This window comes from Oryzias latipes, chromosome 6 (assembly GCF_053564925.1).
Source record: "Oryzias latipes strain Hd-rR chromosome 6, Olatipes_Hd-rR_3.1".
In the NCBI taxonomy this organism is placed as follows: Eukaryota; Metazoa; Chordata; class Actinopteri; order Beloniformes; family Adrianichthyidae; genus Oryzias; species Oryzias latipes.
This window is the reverse complement of record NC_136242.1, coordinates 11429318-11450690: the sequence shown is the minus strand read 5'-3', so window position 1 is coordinate 11450690 and position 21373 is coordinate 11429318. Positions and strand designations below refer to the sequence as shown.

The window sequence follows — 21373 nt, the reverse complement described above, 5'->3', positions numbered from 1 at the left end:
TGACAGTCTATCGGGTTAAGATTAGAGTTGCAAAGGTCAAATCAGCTCATCGTATACATGAAAAACCTGCATTAGTGTTTCCATTAATGACTTCGATGGTGGACTTTCAGTTAAAAAGTAAGGTGAAGTGTCTTTTACGGTAGCTTTTATGGAAAGAATCCATTTTTTCATGTTTACAGGTTTCATATATATTAACTTTGTACTATTTCTCACCTGTCACTGCACTTGTGCTGAGAGTTGTTTCAGTGTGCTCAAATAAATGCCATCTCCTGCTTTCTACCATCCCTCCGTGTTTCTTGAATTTAGGTACTCCTAATCTACTCTCGGCTTCTTCATCTTTCCCCTTTGAGTATGGAGATCTGCAGGCTCTTAAATATTTTACTCATCCTCCCTGTCAGGAGCTCGGCCTCATTCTGTCTCCTTTCAAACTTTTTCTTCTTTTTTCTGTGGCTTCATTTTTCATCATCCTGTCGTTTGCCTGAGGTTTTCTTCTCCTGTCTTGGTTGACGATAGTTGGCAAAAGATATGAGCGTTGGACTGTTTTCCTTAGATACTGTTGAAGTGGATGTCTGGTTAATAGCACACTATTGGGTGTATTACTTATTAGCATAACATGCATGCAGTGGACAACGTGTTTATCCAATGTTAGATACCAGAAATGTAAAACTTATTATTGGTCTATGCGGTTGATTCATCTCCCACTGTAATTAGACTTCAAAGCAAAGCATACCACGTTAAGTTGATTTTTAATACATGAAACATACAAAAGTCAATATTATCAACTATCGACCATTGTAAATAAAATGTTTAGACATACAGCTGGTTGTTGTTAGCGGTAGTCAAACTCCAGTTCTGAATAAGTTTAATAGTTTGAAGACCCACTCTGATGAAAATGTTGTCTTTGGTGTTTTTGTCACACTGGTGATTGAATCAGCTCAATAAAATACTATGCAAAAATGACTAAAAACAATTAAAAATGTAAAAAGGGATTTAATAAATAGTAATCTAAAAACGGCTGTAAATTGGTAAAAAAAAATTGACATTTTAACATGTTCTTGTGACATTTGTCATAAAGAAAATTAAACTCAAAGTTGCATTCTGAGTATTTCTTTATTCAGATCATTGTGAATCAGAAGCAGACAGGAAGCAAAGTTTGACAAAGAACTTATTTGTGATGTAGAACATCCACTTGGCGATTTGCAAGCCCCCTGCTCCGCTCCATTCTGATGCATCCACGTGTGGACAAATAGATCCGTGTATGTTTTCGTATTCCTCATCCAAGCGGCTCAAAACTGTACGGCTGGACAGCTCCAAATATTCTTTGCAATTTTTGTTGCGCCATTAATGTTTGGTTGGGGTTGAGAGGGGATGTAAGATAGCAGCAGAGCACGTAACAGAAAACTCCCTGTTAGGGGTGACGGGAAGGGGAGGTGGGCTTGCTCCACGCAAATGGTCCCACCCAAAACTCTGAGGCAAATTTCGAGTGAACTAATGCCGCTTTTCAGAAATTATGTTTTTTTATTTTGGCGAAAAACAGCATAGTCATAGTTCAAAGACCACTGGGAACACTTTTTAAATAAATGAAAAGATGATCAGAGTGGGTCTTTAATATTCTGGTTCTGCATCTATTAATTAACAATTAAGCCGATCTCTTAAAGGTGATAATTATCTGTTAGGTTGATGTTCTCGGTGGTCGAGAGAAAAGGTATTTAAGATATATTTGTCCTATTGTGTGTTTTGCCATGATTTCCCCAAAGAATTCTACAATTTTATGAAGTTTAATAAAGATTAAAGTCCTGATTCTTCTAAACTGAAATAGTTTATAGATGGAGCAAAATATCACAAGTCCAAGTCACCATTTCATATTTTCGGATTTCGTATTTTCCGGACTATAAGTCGCCCTTTTTTTCATAGTTTGGCAAGGGATGCGACTTATATTAGAACTAAATTGAAATAAATACATTGTTAACCCTCCTGTTATGTTCATTTGTGAGGAACAGAGATGATGTTCCTCACAAATGAAGTGTTAAGAGTATGTTAAGTGACTCAGAAAATCAGCAAACGTTTTTTTACAGTAAGATCTTGAAGGCTAAAAACATAATATTCTATTTTCCAATGATTTCATAGATTCAGAAATGCAATAAAAATGACAACTGTTTCTACAAATACAGGATGAAAACAGAGTATTAGTTGGCCAATGATGCTTCATGAAAGGAATAAATAAATAAGTATCAAAAAAGAATTACTGTGAAATTATGAAATAAACAGGCTGCTATGATTGTGTCATATAAGGTTGTGCAAGTTATTAGTTCTTGGTCTCAGATTTTGTCAAATAAATTTCCCGTCAAAATGCGACTTATAGTCCAGTGCGACTTATCTGTGTTTTTTTCTACTTTATAATGCATTTTTGGGCTGGTGCAATTTATACTCCGGAGTGACTTATAGTCTGGAAAATACGGTAACAATCAGAAAAAAGTAACTGTAGGATTAAGGTTAAACAAATGATTGGTTCAACCAGTTATTTGAACTTATCTTGAAAAAATGCAGTTCATCCCGTAGAAACTGAACTTTTTATAAAACGACTAAGAAATGCCTTCTCTGTTTCAAATAAATCAGCGGCTGGTCAATTATTACTATGGTCTTGGCTTTACAACAATCCAAAAGCACCTTGAGATTGGTTTATTATCAGGAAATGTCTATTCGTTTTAATTATTATTTTTGTTAGTTTCCACTATTTCAGGGACTATTGTGAGGTTTTTGCTTTTAAAAACAGAAGGGTGTTGATGGCTTTGACAGTCTGGGTAAATATTCTCATTTTTAAATACTCTGTCAGCACTGATCTAAAATAAAGAGATTTACCTGATCACTGTTGCTGCATCACTGGAGTCATTACTGCCAAAGGGATCTTCTAATTTTATGAACACACCGTGAATGCATTTCTGTTGTGGTTAGTAAACAAAGGGTTAACTCTGCTGAGCCTCTTTTTTTCTATCATTGGTTAGCAGTAGGCGTGCTCTGTAGAGCGGGCAAACACACACTTACCTTAAACAGGTGAAGATCATACTTAAAGAAGAAACGGAGGAGAGGCATGCAGGAAAAGGCTGTTTTTGTTCTTCACAGCCGACTGTCTCGCACCTTTAGACCTGGAATGGGATTTTAACCCTTGACTTGTATTCAGGGTTTCCATATGGGGAGCTGTGTGAGCCACTACAGTGGGTAAGAACCGAAACCCAACACTCTTGAACCTCAATGTGACCTGTTTGATGCATCTGGGTGGAGGGCGGTTTTCCAGAATGTTTTTTTTTTATGTATATATTTTTTTCGGCTTGGACATTATAAACACAGATCAGAGGGAGAAAAGTGAAACGCTCTGAGGCGGTTCCTGGGAGTCAGAACAAGTCAGGTCCTGACATTAACCATTCAGCAGCCATAAAAGGCATTTCTCAGTCAAGGGCCTCTTAAGGTGTGGATCCACTCTTGATGTTTTGCTCATGCAAAATAGAAGGCTCTTGAATAGCAGTTTTATAGAAAACTGTAAACCATTGACAGTTTTTCTGAGTGCAGAGTTGCTTCCACCCGTTGACATCTTACACCAAGAATCTGAGAGAAACCAAGGTGGTCATTACAGAAAACGTTTATTTTTTGACCCCTTAGAGGTCATTTCTTAGGAGTCTAGGACTTAGTTCATAGCATTGGGTATTTATGTTAGTTCTTGTAATCATAGAAAACATTTAGAACTAGCATACAGTTTATGTCCAGGTGGGGACCATCATTAATATGTGGAATTTGATGGTTTTCAAAATGCCCAAATATTGAGGCAGATATTGGGGTTTATGTTTTTGAGTGTTAATAAAAGCGATGGGCAATGAGGTAGTGGTTGTCCTGAAGCGTATTGTAGCTCTGACAAAGCCACTGAAAAACAAAGTCAGACTTTCAGTCATTAAATCTTCGCTTAACATTCATTTAGTGTCTTTTATTTCTAGACTACAGGTACAAATTCCGTTCCAAAGCTGTGAGTTCTACAAGCTAACAGTTGCTGTGACTTACTTGGAAGAAACTCATTGATGATTTTTAAATGTTCTTTGAGCCTGTCTGCTCAACTGAGTTGCCCTTTTAGGGACTTTTCTTTTGTTTAAACAAAGTCATTAGTCATTTTGGAAACACTTTTTTTTTTTACAAAAACAGGAAATGGTTTGCCACATGACCCATCAGATCAGGATAAATCCAACCCCTTAACTCACCACCAGCCACAATGACCGGCTCTGTGGGCGTGAAACTACATTTTAAATCCTCCTCTACCTCACTCAGTGTCTTTTTGTTGTTATTTAATCTTTTGAAGTTTTTATTTTCAGCCAGCAAGACACATTTAGACAGCAAAGTACTTCTTTACCTTTCAGTACAACCGTTTTGTAGAAATAAATAAACTAAACTTTTGGCGTTTTAGATCGCCTGTACAGGTTATTTATGTATAGCATAGTTTTTGGGATTCAGTATTTTTTTATTTTTTGGACATTGCAATATTTTTGAGTGGATTCTGGCTGCAAAAAACAAAGCTGTTCTTTTGTATGGATAATAAACTATTGTCTGACACTTAAAGGTAGCTCGACAGCTCGTTGTTGGTTTGTTTTTTAAACTGAGTGTAGACTAGGTTCCCAGTATTAATCCTCACAATAACTTTGAGGTGCACAAATTTGTGATATTATAGACACGTCTAGTTAATCAAGTTTTAGCTTACCAGGTATCCCTGCTGTCCTGTTATGAGTTGAACTCGAAATAGTAAGGTTCTTAGTGAACTCATACATTGAAAATATGCATGCACATTTTTAATATACAGGCATGTTATACATGCAAACATGTATACAACACGCAGTAATAAGTGAGGGTGAAAAAGGGGAGATGCAGGCATGTTGTTTAAATTTTCATTTTTAACATGTCCCATAAGAGTAGTTCATATTATGAGTGCGTGCTCTTTGCCCCGTACAGGTTAGTCCATGATTTCTACCGCAGACAGCCTGTATTTAGCTGCAAGGTAGTAGTGACTATTTAGTAACAACTAAAGTGTGACGTAACGGGCACATTACAGCAGTGTCACCCTTCTGTCGTACCTGTGAGCAGTTTGACTTTACCTTAGTCTTACAAATATTTTACAATACAACAAGCCTCAAGGGAACTGCAAGATACACCTGTTTTCTCTTAAAATGCGGCTGCTCCTATCTAAGACCCTCCATGGGCCCAGAAACCCATAGTACCTGTACAAGTCAACCCCCATTTGAGTGCATGTGGCTAAGGCTTAACATTACATTTTGATTGAGCGAGCAGGCAGACGCTTTGGCAAATGAAGGTATTGAACTACCAAAACTTAAGTGCAAGTTAAGTCAGTCTGAGTCACATGATATAAGAAACATGCCTGTGCTGAAAAAAAAATAAAGATTCTTAGTCAAGAAGCTTCAAAGAGTTTTAGCCTTTTTTAAACGTTAGGAATGACTTTAGCTTGTTATCTTTGAGCCGTGCAGGAACGACCAGTCAGAGTACAGTGAATGTGTGTGTGTGTGTTTGGCGGGGGTGAGGGGGGTTTGGCCTGGAATAGAATGTTCAGGCAGAAAAGTAAGGTTAAGCTAATTATTTATTGGCCGACGGGTCAGCAGGCTAATGCACAGAGGCACACGTCGTGCATTAGCACGGCGTGCATCCATTCAGGCTGATCCAAACCTAAAAAAAAAACTTGTGATACTTGGAGAAGTGGGGAAAAAAGGACATTGAGATTTTGACCGGATCATTTCTTAATAATAATCAGGTTTTTATTTTATTTTTTTGCTTTCGTATGAAAGTTCAACTTCCAACTCCAAAGTGTTGTCCTCTGTGAGAAGACTCACAGAGGACAGCTCATCGTCAGAGTTGAGCAATCCTCCAGAGTTTACGTCATTCCAGCAAGTCCTTCACATTTGTTTTGCTGTTTGCTCAGACGGTGTCACTTCCGTGTTCCTTTGCTCTTCATTGATTCTTGTGTGTCAGAATCTTGATGCATCTAAAAAGAATCGAACATGCCAGCTTTCTCCTCCTTTGTTTTTCTTCTCCTCATTTGACACAGAATTGTCTAAATTTAGATGTCCCTCACACACAGACGTGAAGGCGAGAAGGAAGGAACCGTTTGAGAAAGATTGTTCCATTCTGGCTTCTTTTAGCTTCATGTCTTTGGTCCACACCAGCATTGTGTGAATGTGAAGTCAGTGAGGGTTAAGGTGCAGTTGTCTGGAGGAAGTGCTGCATTTACTGCCCTAACAGCAACACGTTATAAAGGTGTAAATCATAGAAGAAGCATCTTCAGGACTTTGACTGTGGGATTACAGTTCACAATCTTTCAAGCCTGCAAATGTTCAACATGGCTGACAAATCAAACTGAATCGTTTCCACCATTTCAAGGCATTCTTAGAGCTGCTTCCTTTATTATTTGCAGCTTGTTTTTAACCTTAAAGTCCCACATGGATCATCTTTTGATCTATTCTAAAAGCGTTCCCAGTGGTCTTTTTATTATGTTTATGCCGTTTTTAGCCAAAATCAACAAACCTGTAACGTTTTCTGGGACATAGTTTCTGCAGAGCGGCAGGAGTTTATTAGAAATTCACCTCTGAGTTGTGGGCAGGACTGTTGCCCCGCCCCCCTCCATTTTGCTGAGAGCTGTTTGTTTTACAGTCTCTCCTGCTAGCTTACAGCCCCCCAACAAGCCCAACCTAACATTACCAGTGAAACAAAAAAGAGCAAGCAATGTTGGAGCTATCCAGCCAGACAGTTTTGAACCAGAAGTCAACTCGGATGAGGAAAACAAAGACGCTGAATGATACAATGATACATTTTCATCTGAGTTGGATCTTTAAGGATTATTTTTCCTTATATATTTTTTAAATGGATAATACTTCAATGGATAAAAATACATGAAATGTGTTGTATGTTGTCATGGAACTTCCATATCTCTTTTTGTGTTGTATAGCCAGTTACCGGTCAGTGGGGGCAGGGATCGGCAGCTGCCTACGATCACCCCTCTGCCTCCCAAAGTGAATCTGGGCCTTGTGTTTGGGGAGCGAGAGGAGGCCTTCGCCAACCTCATCATCAGGGCCGCCGCTTCAGCCAGCGAGGGCAGCGCCAGCTTCGGGGAGCCTGAGGAGGATGGCGCTCGTTCACAACGCTCCGCCTCCCCCGCTTCCAGCCAGTGCAGCGCCACCTACAGCAACCTGGGTAAGACAGACCGACGCAGCAGAGGATTTTTGAAGGTGGACGTAAAAAAAACACTCCGGCTCTGCACTGTGTTTGAAATGGAAAATGGAAATGAGTAGCAGAAAAACAGATTCACTGTTAAAAGAAATGGAAACATTTAACACAAAACCCAATCTGTACAGTTTATTTGTTCAAAAATAAGGAAGAAAAAGAGCAAACAAATATTTTAGCCCATTCTCTTGATGTCATCATGACAAACTAATAAAAACTGATTTCCATTTGAAAAAAAACTCTCGTTTTGATCGTTATTATGTTTTTAGGTACACATAAGTGTAAATAATAATAACATCCGTTGTTCCTTTACCCAGATCTTCTCTTACGTCTGTCTCTGCGCTTTATGTCAAAAAAATTTACAGAAATTTTAGAAAAGCTCCTAAAATCCCACTCTGATCATCTGTTGATCTATTCCACAAGCCTTTCCAGTGGTCTTTTAATCATGATTACACCATTTTTAGCCAAAATTGAATACCATTGAGCTGTGGGCGGGACTGTTGGGCTGGAGCAACCCCCCCCCCCCCCCCCCCCCCCACCACCACCACCACCATTGGTCAGAGCTCATAGCAGGCAGTTGCTAGTCTGTCCTGCATATGGTTGTCTGCTTCTGATTCACAATAATTTGAATAGAAAAATTCTGCGAAATACAATTGTAAGCTCAATTTTCTTTGTCTATGTCCTCCATCATCAGAAGAATGCCATGAAAGTTACAAACATCAAAAGCAACATTTTCATCAGGGTGGTTCTTAAACAGTAAATAACAATCCCATCAAAAATGCTGTGGAAGGTTGTAAAATCCTTTTATTATCTTTGTCTCTTTCTGCATGACATCTGTTTTCTGTTTTGTTACTTTTCCAGCAAAACAATCTACTAGCTCTTCTTGCCTGCGCTGCAGTCTGTCTGTCTTCAGCCTGTGCGTCTGCATGGAAGTGTCTGCTTTTGGCAGTAATTTATGCTCCGCTAAAATGACTGAGATTCCGTCACCCACCGTCTGTCTCCCAGAATAAATGACAAGATGATAGTAAATGGTGGAAAATGCAGCCTCTTCTTCTTTTCCTTGTTCCTGCTTTGGAATGAAGTTCAGAAGAAGGTTCTTGAGGTGTTGCCGAAAACGCTGACCTCTCCCTTGCGTTAAAACTATTTTCATCTAAATGTTTGTTTGTTTTTTGGTAGCTCTATTGCTGTTTTATCATTGTTTCGCAACAAACTCTGAATAATAAATCACTCCTCCGACTTCTGAGTTAAATTTCAATTCAAAACCTTGACTTTAGCTACAGAGCAGCTGCCTGATGCATCATTTATTTGCATAATTAATTTAAAAAACTTGTTTTCCCTCATTAGCCAGATCTATTTTATTTTGGAGGAGTTTGGTAAGAATATATTTACCAATATATATGACCATTTTAGCCTCCCTGAGTTCAGACTGTCAGTCATGTCTGTGGATAACCATCAGTTTCCAGCTTCCATCTGTAGCTCAGTGCTGCAGGTTTGAGCACACAAGATCATGCAGCAGCCCTAGTCGTATAAACTGAGAAACGGTTTGGGTTTGTGGGTCAGATGCGCTGCTGCTGTTTATGTTTTTGTAAATAAATGTGCGTCTATTTACTCGCTGATTCATCAGGGAGAACACTTTTGTTTTTTTTGCCTTTTGGTTTTGCACTAATTAGGACCTTAAGCTCCGAACGTCTTCTTGATTGCGATAAAGCCTCCGTTTGACTTTAAAAAAACTCCCTACAACCTAGTTTGACTTTGCAGCCGTGTGCTGATGAGGAGACAAACATCCTTTTTGCTCAGAGACGAAAACACTTCTCCTTCACATCCTCACAATCTTTTACTTAGACTTTATTGATCTTCTCCATGTTTGGCTTAAAAAGAGAAACAGCAAGTCTTTTACTTGCTTGTGCCTGCTCGCTTCCCTTTTTTTTTTTTTTTTGGTTGGAGCGTGTTGCGGGAGGAGGCTGGCGCTCGCCGTCTCGCCCAGTGAGAAACCTTCAGTGCGGGCGGGAGCGTTGAGCCTTCCCGTTGGCACCAGTAGCTCTTCAGTGTCTCAGAGATAGAAGCAGCTTTGCTGTTCTCTGTCCTGCTCTGCTGCTGCTCAGACTTTAACTAAACAAAATAAGACGTTGGAGGAATTGAGGTAGGTTTCCTTTGTTGTCTGTGAAGTCTTCATCTCCTGCTCATCCCTGCTTTATCAACGCTCTTTGCATCAGTCTTCGTTTGTCACTTTTCCCTGCTGGTCGTTGTTTCTACCCACTTCCTGTTGCTTTACTGCACAATAATGACTGTGTTGTTATAAATCCGCTTCAGCAACCAATGTAGACGGAATACAATGAAGGAAGTTGATATATTCCAGCAAACAACCTACAACAATTGTCTTTTGATAACGATCTGACGTCTTCTTTTAAAGGAGAACAGATGAATTCATGTCAGAAATGACTGAATCGACATGTTTGTCATGTCAGATGGACTCTCAGCCGCAACAAAATACAGTCAACATTAAACACATCCAGTTCTCCAGTTTAGAAATGCGCAGATAGCTTTTTAATCTTCAGCAAATTTCAGAAAACTTTACTTTTCCTCTTCCCCATCTCCCAGAGAGATAAGCCCATCATAAGGAGTTTAGTTTGAGTAAAGCACTGATGGGTTTTTGACACTCCCTGCATCTTTTCTCAAGCTCATGTTTGCTAAAATCCCTTTTGTGGAACAACTTGAAGCTGCTGCATTTTCTAAGCTAGCGGGAGAGCCTGTAAACAGAGAGCTCTCAGTTATGGGTGATGGGAAGGGGGAGTTGGGGTTGCTCCATGCCAGTGGTCTCATCCACAACTCAGAGTTGAATTTCTAATTAAATCCTGCTGCTCTGCAGAAACTATGTCCTAAAAAAAACGACACATTTTTTGATTTTGTCTAAAAACTGCATAATCATAATTTAAAAACCGCTGAGAATGCTATTACAATAGATCAAAAGATGATCGGATGGGACTTTAAGACGGCTCCATCCTCTATTATGTATGATTTATTGTTGTGTTTTTATGTTTTGGTTAGAGTGTTGTTCATCTGTCAGTCATCAGGCATTTCCCAACAGAGATGTGTGACGCTGCCTTCAGGGATGCACAATAGCTCCAATCATCCATATTTGAACAGTGTCAGTGCTTTAATCAATGCACTGAATGGGGTTAGTCTTATGTAATTGGGTTAAGTCGCGGCCACATCGTTGTGACAGAAGATCCTTACCACTGGAAGAAGGAGACGGCTGCTGACTTGCAGGGATTATTGAAGATTGCTGGAGGAAGACGTTCAATATTCTGCGTTTGTTGAAGAGAGGATTACCAGGACTCATTTAGTTCATCCTGTCTGCGCTGCTTAAGGCCTTCCTCTAATTTTTAGGGTCATGGCGGCGGCTCTTGCTCGTTGACGGTTACTTATCCTTTTAACCCTCTAAGCCTATCAATAAATGAACAAAATATTCACATTTGCTTAGGAAATAAGATGTTTTTATACTTTGGAGGAAATGTACAGAAAAAAAACACTTGCAATATCTTTTTTATGAGATATAGATGGTATCAGTTATGGCACTTTTGGTGATTTGAAGTTTTTGCTTGCAACAATGTTAGTTTTAGATGCAGAAATATTGACAAGGGTTTTCAGGAAAAAAAGACCCTTATTTACCCAATGTCTCAAATGTGGTCTACACATTTTTAACATGGTGTAACTGCATTATAAAGAATTAATGATCAACGCATTTAGCTTTTATTCAATACAGGTAGTAGTCGTTTAAAAAAAAAGGATAACATTACATGAGTTCTTCTGACTAGCAAGTTTAGAAAACTAGCTCATCTTTTTCCCGCCAAAAGTGTTTTTGTTTTTTTTTTAGATTTCATGGAAGGAGCCATTTTGAAATGTGCAGGAATTATGTTATATGATGATGATTTAGAGGGCAGAAAACATGGTCCAAGATATACAGAAAGGTTTTTTTAGGAAAGTTTGGACCATGCTAAGACGATAGGGGTCTCAGATTTGTGCGCATCAAATATGATGCAAAAGTAGAATTTAAGGTTTGCATTTGTTAACAAATGGTTTGTTATTAAAGGTTTTGAAGTGATACTATAAACCAATGGAGTAAAAGTCACCATGTTTGTGGTTTTATTTGGATTTGAAGGCTCTTGTCTGTGTGGGTCTCAGCTGTGGATCATCCCCTGAACCCCTCTGTTTCCTCCCACCATCTTCTCAGAAAATCAGGTCAAATCAAGCCTCTGCTGGGTTTGTTCTCCTCCCTTCATCTTTTGCAGCAGTCAGGCAGCTGGATTGTTGGAGGCATAACTTACCACCCGCCCTGCTCTCTTAACTTGAATTACTTTTAGTCGTGTGCTCATGTGCTGCAGTACACACCCTCGTGTTAGTCACTAATCTTTGTGGCAGGCAGCAAGCCAGTGACTCCTGGAAATGAAAAAGCAGGAGAAACTAGAAACCCTGTTGAGGTCGTGAGAAGAGAACATTTAGTTCTGTGGGATTTTTTTAACAGAGATAACACTTAGGCCCCAAAGCATTTTTATCCTGTTCAAAGAATCAAAATCTTGTTCTGTTAGTTTTACTCATTGACTGTAAAAGACTGAGAGATCCCTCCCACCTCGTCTTCCAAACAGGAAGTACCTGCTGGCTCCGAGAAGCCAAAATCCCATCAACTTCTATAGAACAAATAAACAGCTGTTACTCAGTCATTCTATTGGTTAGAATAACTATTCTTGCTCTGATACCTTTTTAACATGTCCCTGATAATCCCAGTTTTGCTTTCATGACATTTTTTCCCTAAATGCAAGTCATTCAAGTTATATTCTGACCAATCAGGTGCATCCATAAAAGTAGGTGGTCAAATATGTGGAATGCTGCGTGACAGATTCTCCTGTGCCCACTATCTAGTGGTAGGGGTGTGGACGTCCAACAAGCTTACTCCTTATTGGTTAGAGTGGTTTCCATCGACACGATGACTCAGACCCACTCGGACCAATCACTGCTTACTAATGTTGTCTGGCTCCAACATGGGGATGACCATGTTGTAAAAAGATGGCAGTGACTTAGGCTACGTTCACACTGCAGGCTGAAACGACCCAATTCCGAATTTTTTGCCCCTAAGCGGCCCAATTCCGATCTTTTCATGACAGTCTGAATGACACAGATCCGATCTTTTCAATTGCGACCCAGGCCCCGTGGATTAGCCGTCCTGATTCCGAATTGTAGCCGTTCTTTTCAATTGCGACCGCCGTCTGACCGGCCAGGCGACTTGATTCCGAACTGTACGTCATCGACACGCAACAAACGTCATCATTTTGCGTTAAAGTAGGCAGGAACGAGAACGTAAACATCAACCATGGTGGACGATGCTGCTGAGATCAGTCAGTGGAAGGGAAGCGAGATCCCCGATTGGATTAATATTTGGGGTGATCGCTCTTTTCAGGCCAAACTCCAGGGCTCTTATCGCAACTGGGCGGTTTTTGAAAAAATTTCCAGATAAATGGCAGAGCGTGGTGTTGAACCTTTCCCGCGATAACTTTTTTTTCTTTCTCCCCTTTGACCGTGCTCAAGCGCGGGGGACCCGAGGCGACCCTCCTCCTCCTCCCTGTTCTGATCCTTAGATTCTCCAGAACGGGTTAATAAAGAGTCCATAGCATTTATTTTGGGGGAAACCTTCTTTTATTACCGTCCTCCGTAACACACAACATGAATGCGCGCACACACTGCCCCCCCCCCCCTATTCTCTATCGCGGCACGCGCTTGCACACACGCGGGCGAGCGGCTCCAACACATACACATTTCCATTCCACTACAGTGGGTACAGACGATCCCGACTCCATTGCCTTCTTAAAATGAGAAGATTGTAATTGTGCTGCTCCTTCGTGAAAATAAATTTAATATTACAAAAAGAGCTCCGCTTTTGACAACACTGTTGTTGACATCTGCTCCGCAAACAACAAGTGACGTCGTTCACCGTTGAGTATTCTTCTGGCTTCTGCGCATGCGGGTCTCGTTTGGGTCGTGTCACGGTTACACTGGAGATCACAAAAGTTCGGATTTACTTGGAAATGTGAACGGTCTAGCAAACAATTCGGATTTTTTCAAAAAATCCGAATTGAGCATTAAGCCCTGCAGTGTGAACGTAGCCATAATTTGGTTGGAGCAGGAAGTAAACCATTTTCTTTGGGTGATGACTCACTCGGTCCTTGTTAACCAGACGTGTCCAAAGTCCTGCTTGTGGGCCAAATGCCCCCTGCTTTCAAACTCTCACCGGCCCACAGGCTCCTATTTTAAACTCAATAATATGCGTTCCCCACCACTTTCTAAAAACTAAAATGTCTTGATTGTGATTGGCTTAATGACGTTATGAGCTGTTTTAAACCTGTGATAACATCCTGTGGTGACTTGACCTTCATAGCCGAGACGAGAAGAACAGATTTACATGTTTCTGTGATCAATGCCACAAATATTTTTACCTCTGAATAAGATGAGATGTGTTTTTCTGTTCCCATAATTAAATTTAGAGCTTTACAGTGAACATTTAACTGTGAATAAACCAAGCATTTCAAATAAAGCCAGATTTTCCAGACAGACTTTTTTATTTTATTTTTTTCTATTTTTTATTTCTGGTCTTCAAATCAGAAAATCCCATTAATTTTGGTAAAATGTGTTTCTGTTTTATATGAAGAAATGAAAAGATCCAATTCCAATAACATCTTCATTAAATAGTTACTTTGCATCTAATGCTGTTATGAGGATTCAAAGAAAACGGACTGAATGTTTGGCCCTCGCACAGTTTTACCTCACCAAATCTGACACCCCACGTCTTCTACAGTCAATGGTTTTACTTCTAGGGTTGGACTTCTGATGTTCAAATGTTTTCAATCTAGAGATGGACTTTCTTTTCCTGGTTTTTCTGCCATCACAGAATAAACGTCCATCGGTCTGCAGTTCATACAATCTTTCTTTTCTTCCAGGTCAATCACGAGCCAACATGATCCCACTGAAACAGCCACGGAACACCAAAGCATCCAATGACACCTTGGCCTCCATTGACTCTGAAGGCTCAGTGGAACAGCCACACCCTAAAACCACGCCGCCGCCGCTGCCTAAGAAGGTTCCTCGCTCGGTCACTGAACCCAGCCTGACTTCTGTCAAACCTCGGGCTGAGGCCAAACCAGGCGGCACTAACCTGAGTGTGGCGAATCCTCTCTATGACCTGGACTCCACCTGGGAGACAGCTAGCCAGAGCTCGTCTCACAGCTCTGAGCCTCATCGAGCTCAGGGTCAGGAGAGCGGCGACTCTTTGGAGAGGCCCTCAGCTGGTAAATCTGCCAACAACAGCCACCTGACAAACAGCGCCTCCTCCCTGGCCTCGCAGCCTGCGCCTGCTGCACCCGCTGCACCCAGCGTCGCCTCTGGCAGAGAGAAGAGAGTCTTCCCGAGCACAGAATCTCTGGGTGAGAGACGCCAGACAGCAGATCGAGCTCCTGCTGGAGCAGCCAGCTCCAAACCGCAGATTCCTGGTCTGTATAAGGGACTGGACAGCTGGGATGAGGTGGTGGGGAGGATCCGGGGGCTCCACATGGACACGCTGCGGAAGCTGGCATCCAAATGTGAGGACCGCTTCATGGCTGGCCAAAAGGATCACTTAAGATTCGGCACAGACAGCTGGTCCCACTTCAGACTGACCACCGGCAAACCTTGCTGCGAGGCAGGAGACGCCGTCTACTACACCGCCTCTTATGCCAAGGACCCGCTGGTCAACTACGCCATCAAAGTGAGTGTTGCTGTGGTCGCACAACAAGTTCTCTTCAATTCTTCAAAGCTCATCTTTTACCAGCGTTTCTACTAAAAGTTAAAACTGCGTAAATATATCCACATCATCGTTTTGCATTTCACCCGTTAAAAACGTTTTAAATGCTACTAACTGAAACCAATGAGGAGACCTGATTCTTATGTCCGGCTCCACTGTCTGATCACAGCAGAGTCTCTCATTACTGGTTACCTGCTTAGATGACACATTCTCTCAAAAGGTACCACACCTTCAAGTTCTTGCAAAGTTTGTGTTTGCTTTGCCTCCTCTTTGTTTCTCCAAAGAGGCAAAGGGAAATTGTTTACGCAGAAATATTGGCAGCAAAACTTTGAGCCTCGGGGGCCTCCATTTCTGCCGTCTAACCCGTCCGTACATGCGTCTTGTCTCGCTGTAATCTTCAGAGGTTTGCAATTAGATCCTCTGCCTTTGAGTGTGTTTGTAGTGACATTAAGAAGTGTTGGAGGAAAATCCTCCTGAAAGAGATTCACAGCACAACAAAACGTAGATGCAATCTACAGTATTCACAGAATTTGAAACTCTTAAGGCTTTAAAGCTATGTTTTATAAAATACGGGTGTAAAAACAGCAAAAGACTGATTTGAGGAAATTCCTAACAATATTTTTTATTGGCTGTTTAATGAAAAATCCTAAAGTTTAGCTCCAAATGAAGCATCAGTGCTTGAACAACGGCACACCTCACATGTAAGGAGAGGCTGCAGGCAGAGGACTCCTGGTTTCAGCACGTTCAGTCTGACAGCAGTGAAGCAGCACATTCCTGGAGTTGCTCGGTGTCTGGATGTTCAGACTCACCCGGGTTACTGCAGCTGGGTCTCAAAATGTTAAACTGGTGTCCTCAGGTGAAGGGAATTGGCTTGTTGGACCCAGAAACACACGTGGGAATCTGCCTGTTTTGTAATGTTTAAGGCTGTCACGGATTTCCCAGATTTTTAGAGCCCTTGAGAGTTTCCTAGACAGTTTGTACCATCAAGTTTTGTTAAAAAAAAGCTATCATTAGCTAATATAAAATCAGTTTTGACGTTTAAACTATGTTTTGACCAAAATAATGACACATTTGATCTAAATAACAGAAAGTGACACAATAGAAACTTCAGAAAATAAAATATATATATTTTTTTCATTTGTGGCTTTCAAAAGTCTAATATAAAATACATAAACTCCATATCCTACTGAATTATCCTTAAAGCTATAATTGCTATTACTAAATTGTAATTGTTAGCCGAAATGGCTTCAGTTACAGAAAAAAGAAACTTAAGAGGCAAAGCACAAAGCTCATATCCAAATGAACCTAATCTAGTTACCTTAATGCTAACAAGTGCCAAATAAATCTACTATAAAATAAAGAAACATGATGAGTTGCTTGTTGCTAGTTTTAAAAATAAATTCAGTGAGAGGGAATTAAAGAATATTTAAAACAGCATTTAATGATTTTAATGTTACAATAGATACCAGCATCTGCAATAAAATGTGTTAAAATTAACCTTTATGCAAAATAGAAAGACAGCCAGAGAAAGTCAGTCACTAAAACTCTTGAAGAAACATTTAGTCTTAAAAGTGTTAAAGGATTGACGGTGCCTTGAGTTCCACCAAACATGCTAGTGAGGTAAAACAAAAGAAGGATTTATTCAGCTTCTGCTTAACAAAAGACTTTCTTCTTGGAACAGCTCATAGTTAACCCCGAAGCTGCCTGTGCACGCAGTGTGGGCATACTAAGTTAGTCCTTATCCAGCTTTTTCTATGACATTTGGAAGAAGCAAAGGGTTTTTTGATGCCTCAGAGAACTAAATGATAGGCCAAGTTTGTGTTCCAACTTTTTTTTTCTTCAATTCTTTGTGAGAAAATGCTTTTTTGCTACATTAACCAGGAGCTACTGAAAGTTCTGCAGGCAAAGCTGAGAATGACTTCAATCACTCTTAAACTGTCCGTCATGATCATTTCTGCCTCCTCGTCTTGATTTTCTGCCTTTTTTCTTTCACCTCTTTAGTTGATAAACATTTCTTACTCATGCTACGTTTGCACAGGACTCGGAAACGCACGTTTGAGCGGCCACGTCAAAGGTCTACAGAAACAATCGGATCTGCCCGTATTTGGCTTTGGAGTTTAAAACTTGCGTGTTCAAGAATCGCTACACAAGTTTTGTGCTAAATGTCCATTTAGCTCGTTATTGAACACAGCACACATGCCCAGTGTGTCCAGAACGTCATTGTTTAGTCCATTTGTGAATGCTGTTCCTCATCTGTTCTGCCTGAATGAATAACAAGTTAAATTAGATAATAAAGCTCCTTTTTTTTTTCTTTTTCCTGTCATGCAGATCTGCCGCAGCCACATGAAAGAGACCCAGCAGCAGTTCTTCCACAGTCTTGCCGTGAGGCAAAGCCTGCCGCTCCATTTCAACATCCAGCAGGACTGTGGACACTTCCTGGCAGACGTCCCCACCCGTCTGCTGCCCTGGGAGGAGGAAGACGAGGAGGAAGAGGCGAAGGGGGGCGCAGAAGGACTGACAGAAACAGAGAAAGACGTGAACACAAAACTGACCGACTCCGCCCCGATCGGTAAACTAGGGGATAGTGCGGCGGCGGCTACGGCGGCTACGACGGCGGGCCGCTTGAAGAGCCGCGTGGTGGTGATCACACGCGAGGTGCCTTTCCAGACGGTGGCTGACTTTGTCAGAGAGGGCGCCGCCAGACATACTCAGAACCCGGAGCTGTACGAACGGCAGGTCTGCCTGCTGCTGCTGCAGCTCTGCTCCGGCCTGGAGCACATGAAACCTTTCCACGTGACCCACTGTGACCTGCGCCTGGAGAACCTGCTGCTGGTCCACTGCCAGCCAGGGAACCCCTGGAACCTGGACTTACTTGAGCCCAACAACAACAGCAGCAGCACTGCGGGCGCCACTTCCTCCAGCGCTGCTGCCAACGCCACCTGCCCCGCCCGCCTCATCATCAGCAACTTCTCCCAGGCGAAGCAGAAAAGCAGCATGATGGTGTCAAATGCCGGGACGCTGCGGGACCAGTCCAGGCTGGCTCCCGAAATCATCACAGCCACACAATACCGCAAGTGCGACGAGTTCCAGACGGGCATTCTCATCTACGAGATGCTGCACCGACCCAACCCGTTTGAGGAGACGCCCCAGCTGAAGGAGAAGGAGTACACGTGGGCGGACCTGCCGGCGCTGCCCAACAGGTCTCTGTACTCTCAGGGCCTGCAGCAGCTGGCCCGGCTGCTGCTCACCGTCAACCCGTCCGAGAGGATCCGCATGTCTGAAGCCCGGGCCTGTCTGCAGTGCCTGCTCTGGGGCCCCCGGGAAGACCTGTTCCAGGCTTTGGGCAGCAGCAGCACCGGCACCATGTCGGCGTTTGCTGCCAGCCATCATGCAGACACGCTCCAAAACTGGCTGGACCTGAAGCGGACGCTGATGATGATCAAGTTTGCCGAGCGCTCTCTGGACTCGGCCTGCAGTGTGAGCCTGGAAGACTGGCTGTGCTGCCAGTATCTGGCGTTTGCCACCACAGACAGCCTGAGCCGGGTTGTGCACATCCTGCAGCGGCACGCTCCACCGCACAACCAGAATCAAACCAAAACACACACCCCAGACCCCCTCCACCTGGCTCCCTCACAGCCTCTCTGAGCTCCTGCACTCAGCTGTTCCCATAGCAACAGATCCAGATTGGTGAAGGGATGCTGGTGGGAGCTTTGTTGTTGCAGCAGCCACAGTGCTCCCATGACAGCAGCATGTTTACCCATCAGGCCTCACAGTGACAGAGCCAATAAGATCTCGCAGGAAGAAGGAGGGATGTTTCATTTCTGATCTCAAAATAGTCACCAACAAAAAAAACGGCACGAAGTTCCGATCACTTCTGCAGTTCCGCTGTCACTTGAAATATACAGAATGTTTCTCAGAGGAGGAATGCAGAGAAATCTGAATTTACAAATATTACCGATTAGTTGACCTTCAATCCCAAACTGATGTTCTGTCACTGAAGGCAAAGATCAGAGCCACGCAGATGAACATTATGAGCTTTCAAAATAAAAGAGTTTGGATGTAGCTGTTCCAGCAGCGTCTCAGCTCTCCTCTGCAGAGGATGCTGTCTGTGCTGCTGAAGGTTGAAAACACGGCACACAGTTGCTCCGGCTGCTGCTGCTTAGCTTCCTTGTTGGAGTTTGTGCAATCAAAGTGTGTTGTTTTCTCCTCCTGAGTGCAACCGTTTTTCTTTACAGTGGGTTAGTACTAACTTTCTCTTCAAGCTGTTTTGTGGCACATAAATGGATCGATTCCGTCGTGCATCTGTCACATCAAACCGTTTGAGCGTAGATGTTTGCACAGACGGAGAGCAGAGAGCAGAAAAGATGGAGAAGCGTTGCTGTGAAATGAGAATCTGAAATTTGTCTTTTTTTGTTTGTTTTCTGACATTTGGACATTTACTCGTCTTCAGAAACATTTTGTTTTCTTCCAAATAAACCACTCTGCATGTTTAACTGTTTGTAGTCAAGACAACCTTGAAGAAAAATAGATTATTTCTGCCTCTAGGATGTGAAGGGTTTGACACTAAATAAGTTACACTTCTGTTGGATTACATTCTGTTTAACAAACAGTTAACTCACATCTTTAAGCACAGAACTCAAACTACAAGATGGACTGTTACTAGTTTACATCAATAGCTCTGAATTGGTTTCATGTCGATTTGCAACACAAACTGGTCCACAGCATGAAAATGAGAGGATGTGGGGGGAATAGTGTGTGTGTCAGCACTGGTGGCTGACATTGTGTCCAGAGTTTTAGGCCTTTTTATTGTATAAATAAATATATATATAACCTTTATTTTAATCCACACTCTATTTTGTCGAGTACAGAGCACCTTTGAGTTTTGTTATCATTTATCCGTGAAAGCCGTACTTGGCTCTCTCTCTCCTCGCATGTGGCGGGGAAAGGGAAAGGTGAGTCGTTGCCACTATCCTGCACACGTCCAGACCAATCAGAGAAGGTTTCACGTTCAGCTGCGTCCTCAGCTCTGCTTAGGAGAAGAACCACTTTGGCTGTGGAATTTCAACGCAGCCTGAAAACAAAAAAAATCCCAAGTGCATCAACTGTCTGACCAGAGGGTTATGTCTGTTTTTAGTCACCACTGGACCCAAAAGCAGAGACTCTTGAAGGTGTTTCACACAGGTGTGTACAGTATGTCTCCCGACTTGTTGCCTGTCATTGTTTAGCAACTCTAACTAAACAATAAATTTATGTTTTTTTATATACTCCTGCTGGTTTTGTGTTTTGACTTCCACACACGCCCCTAGAACTCATCTAAACGAGAAAAGAAACTAGATTTGAATACTTGTTTGGATTGCAGTTCCTCCTTTCTGCCAGCAGATGGAGACATTTGAAAATGTTGATCTGTCACTGCAGTCGATGAGGCTTTTTTAGTTATTCATTTACACGGTGGAATTTGTTTGCTACAATTTATTATTTTCCACCTGAAATCATTCATGTAAATGTCATTTGTGTAACATTTTAAATTTTCCCATTTGTGTTTTGTTTAAAGAAAATGAGCTGATCGAGGCAAGACGATGAACTTTAAAAAATAAACCTACGTTTTTCCTTGATTTCCATTTCAGTTATGATTATGCAGTTTGTAGCCAAAATCAAAAATGTCTCATATTTTTGGGACATTAGAAATTTACATCTGAGTTCTTGGCAGGACTGTTGGTGTGAAGCAACCCCACCCCCTCTTTCCATCCCCCTTGCTGAGATTTCTCCATTTACTCGCTCAGTCTGTGGCATTAGGGATGCAACAAAAATGGTGAGTAATATTGGAGCTATCCAGCTGTTTGGATCCAGATTCCAGCTCGGAGGAGGAAAACAAAGACGTTCATGGATCTATTTGTCTGCAAGTGGATGCATCGGAATGGAGCGGAGCAGGGAGCTTGTGGCCCACCCAGCATATTTTCTACATCACAAATACAATCTTTTGCACACTGTAGTTTTTGTCGGCTCCCGATTCACAACAATTTTAAATAAAGAAATACCACCATCATCAGAAAAATAACATTTAAAACACAATTTTCCTTGAAGTGGATCTTTAAAACTTGTCATGAATGATTTATTTTCCAGAATAAGTAAAAAATAACAGCAGAAATGAAAAATAAAATCCTCTGTTTTCCTGCAGTCCCCTCTGGTCTGTGAACCTAACAGGACCAGCTCTCATGGTGCTTAATCACAAAGTGATCCTCCACCGGTTTTATTACCTCTGATCAATAATCTTTCAGAATAAATCTCTGA

General features: G+C 41.8%; 1 protein-coding gene across 3 annotated transcripts in view; it reads left to right on the top strand.

Moving 5' to 3' along the window:
• The window catches only part of peak1 (pseudopodium-enriched atypical kinase 1), a 101772-nt gene extending 81423 nt beyond the window's left edge, over positions 1-20349 (top strand). For all 3 annotated transcript variants that reach the window (XM_023955628.2, XM_023955627.2, XM_078948477.1), the window contains 3 exons: positions 6986-7230; positions 14247-15049; positions 17414-20349. In XM_023955628.2, coding sequence (XP_023811396.1) covers positions 6986-7230; positions 14247-15049; positions 17414-18730 — 2365 coding nt within the window. In that variant the 3' untranslated portion in view covers positions 18731-20349. The remainder of the gene's footprint in view (positions 1-6985; positions 7231-14246; positions 15050-17413) is intronic.
• Positions 20350-21373: the final 1024 nt, after the last annotated feature.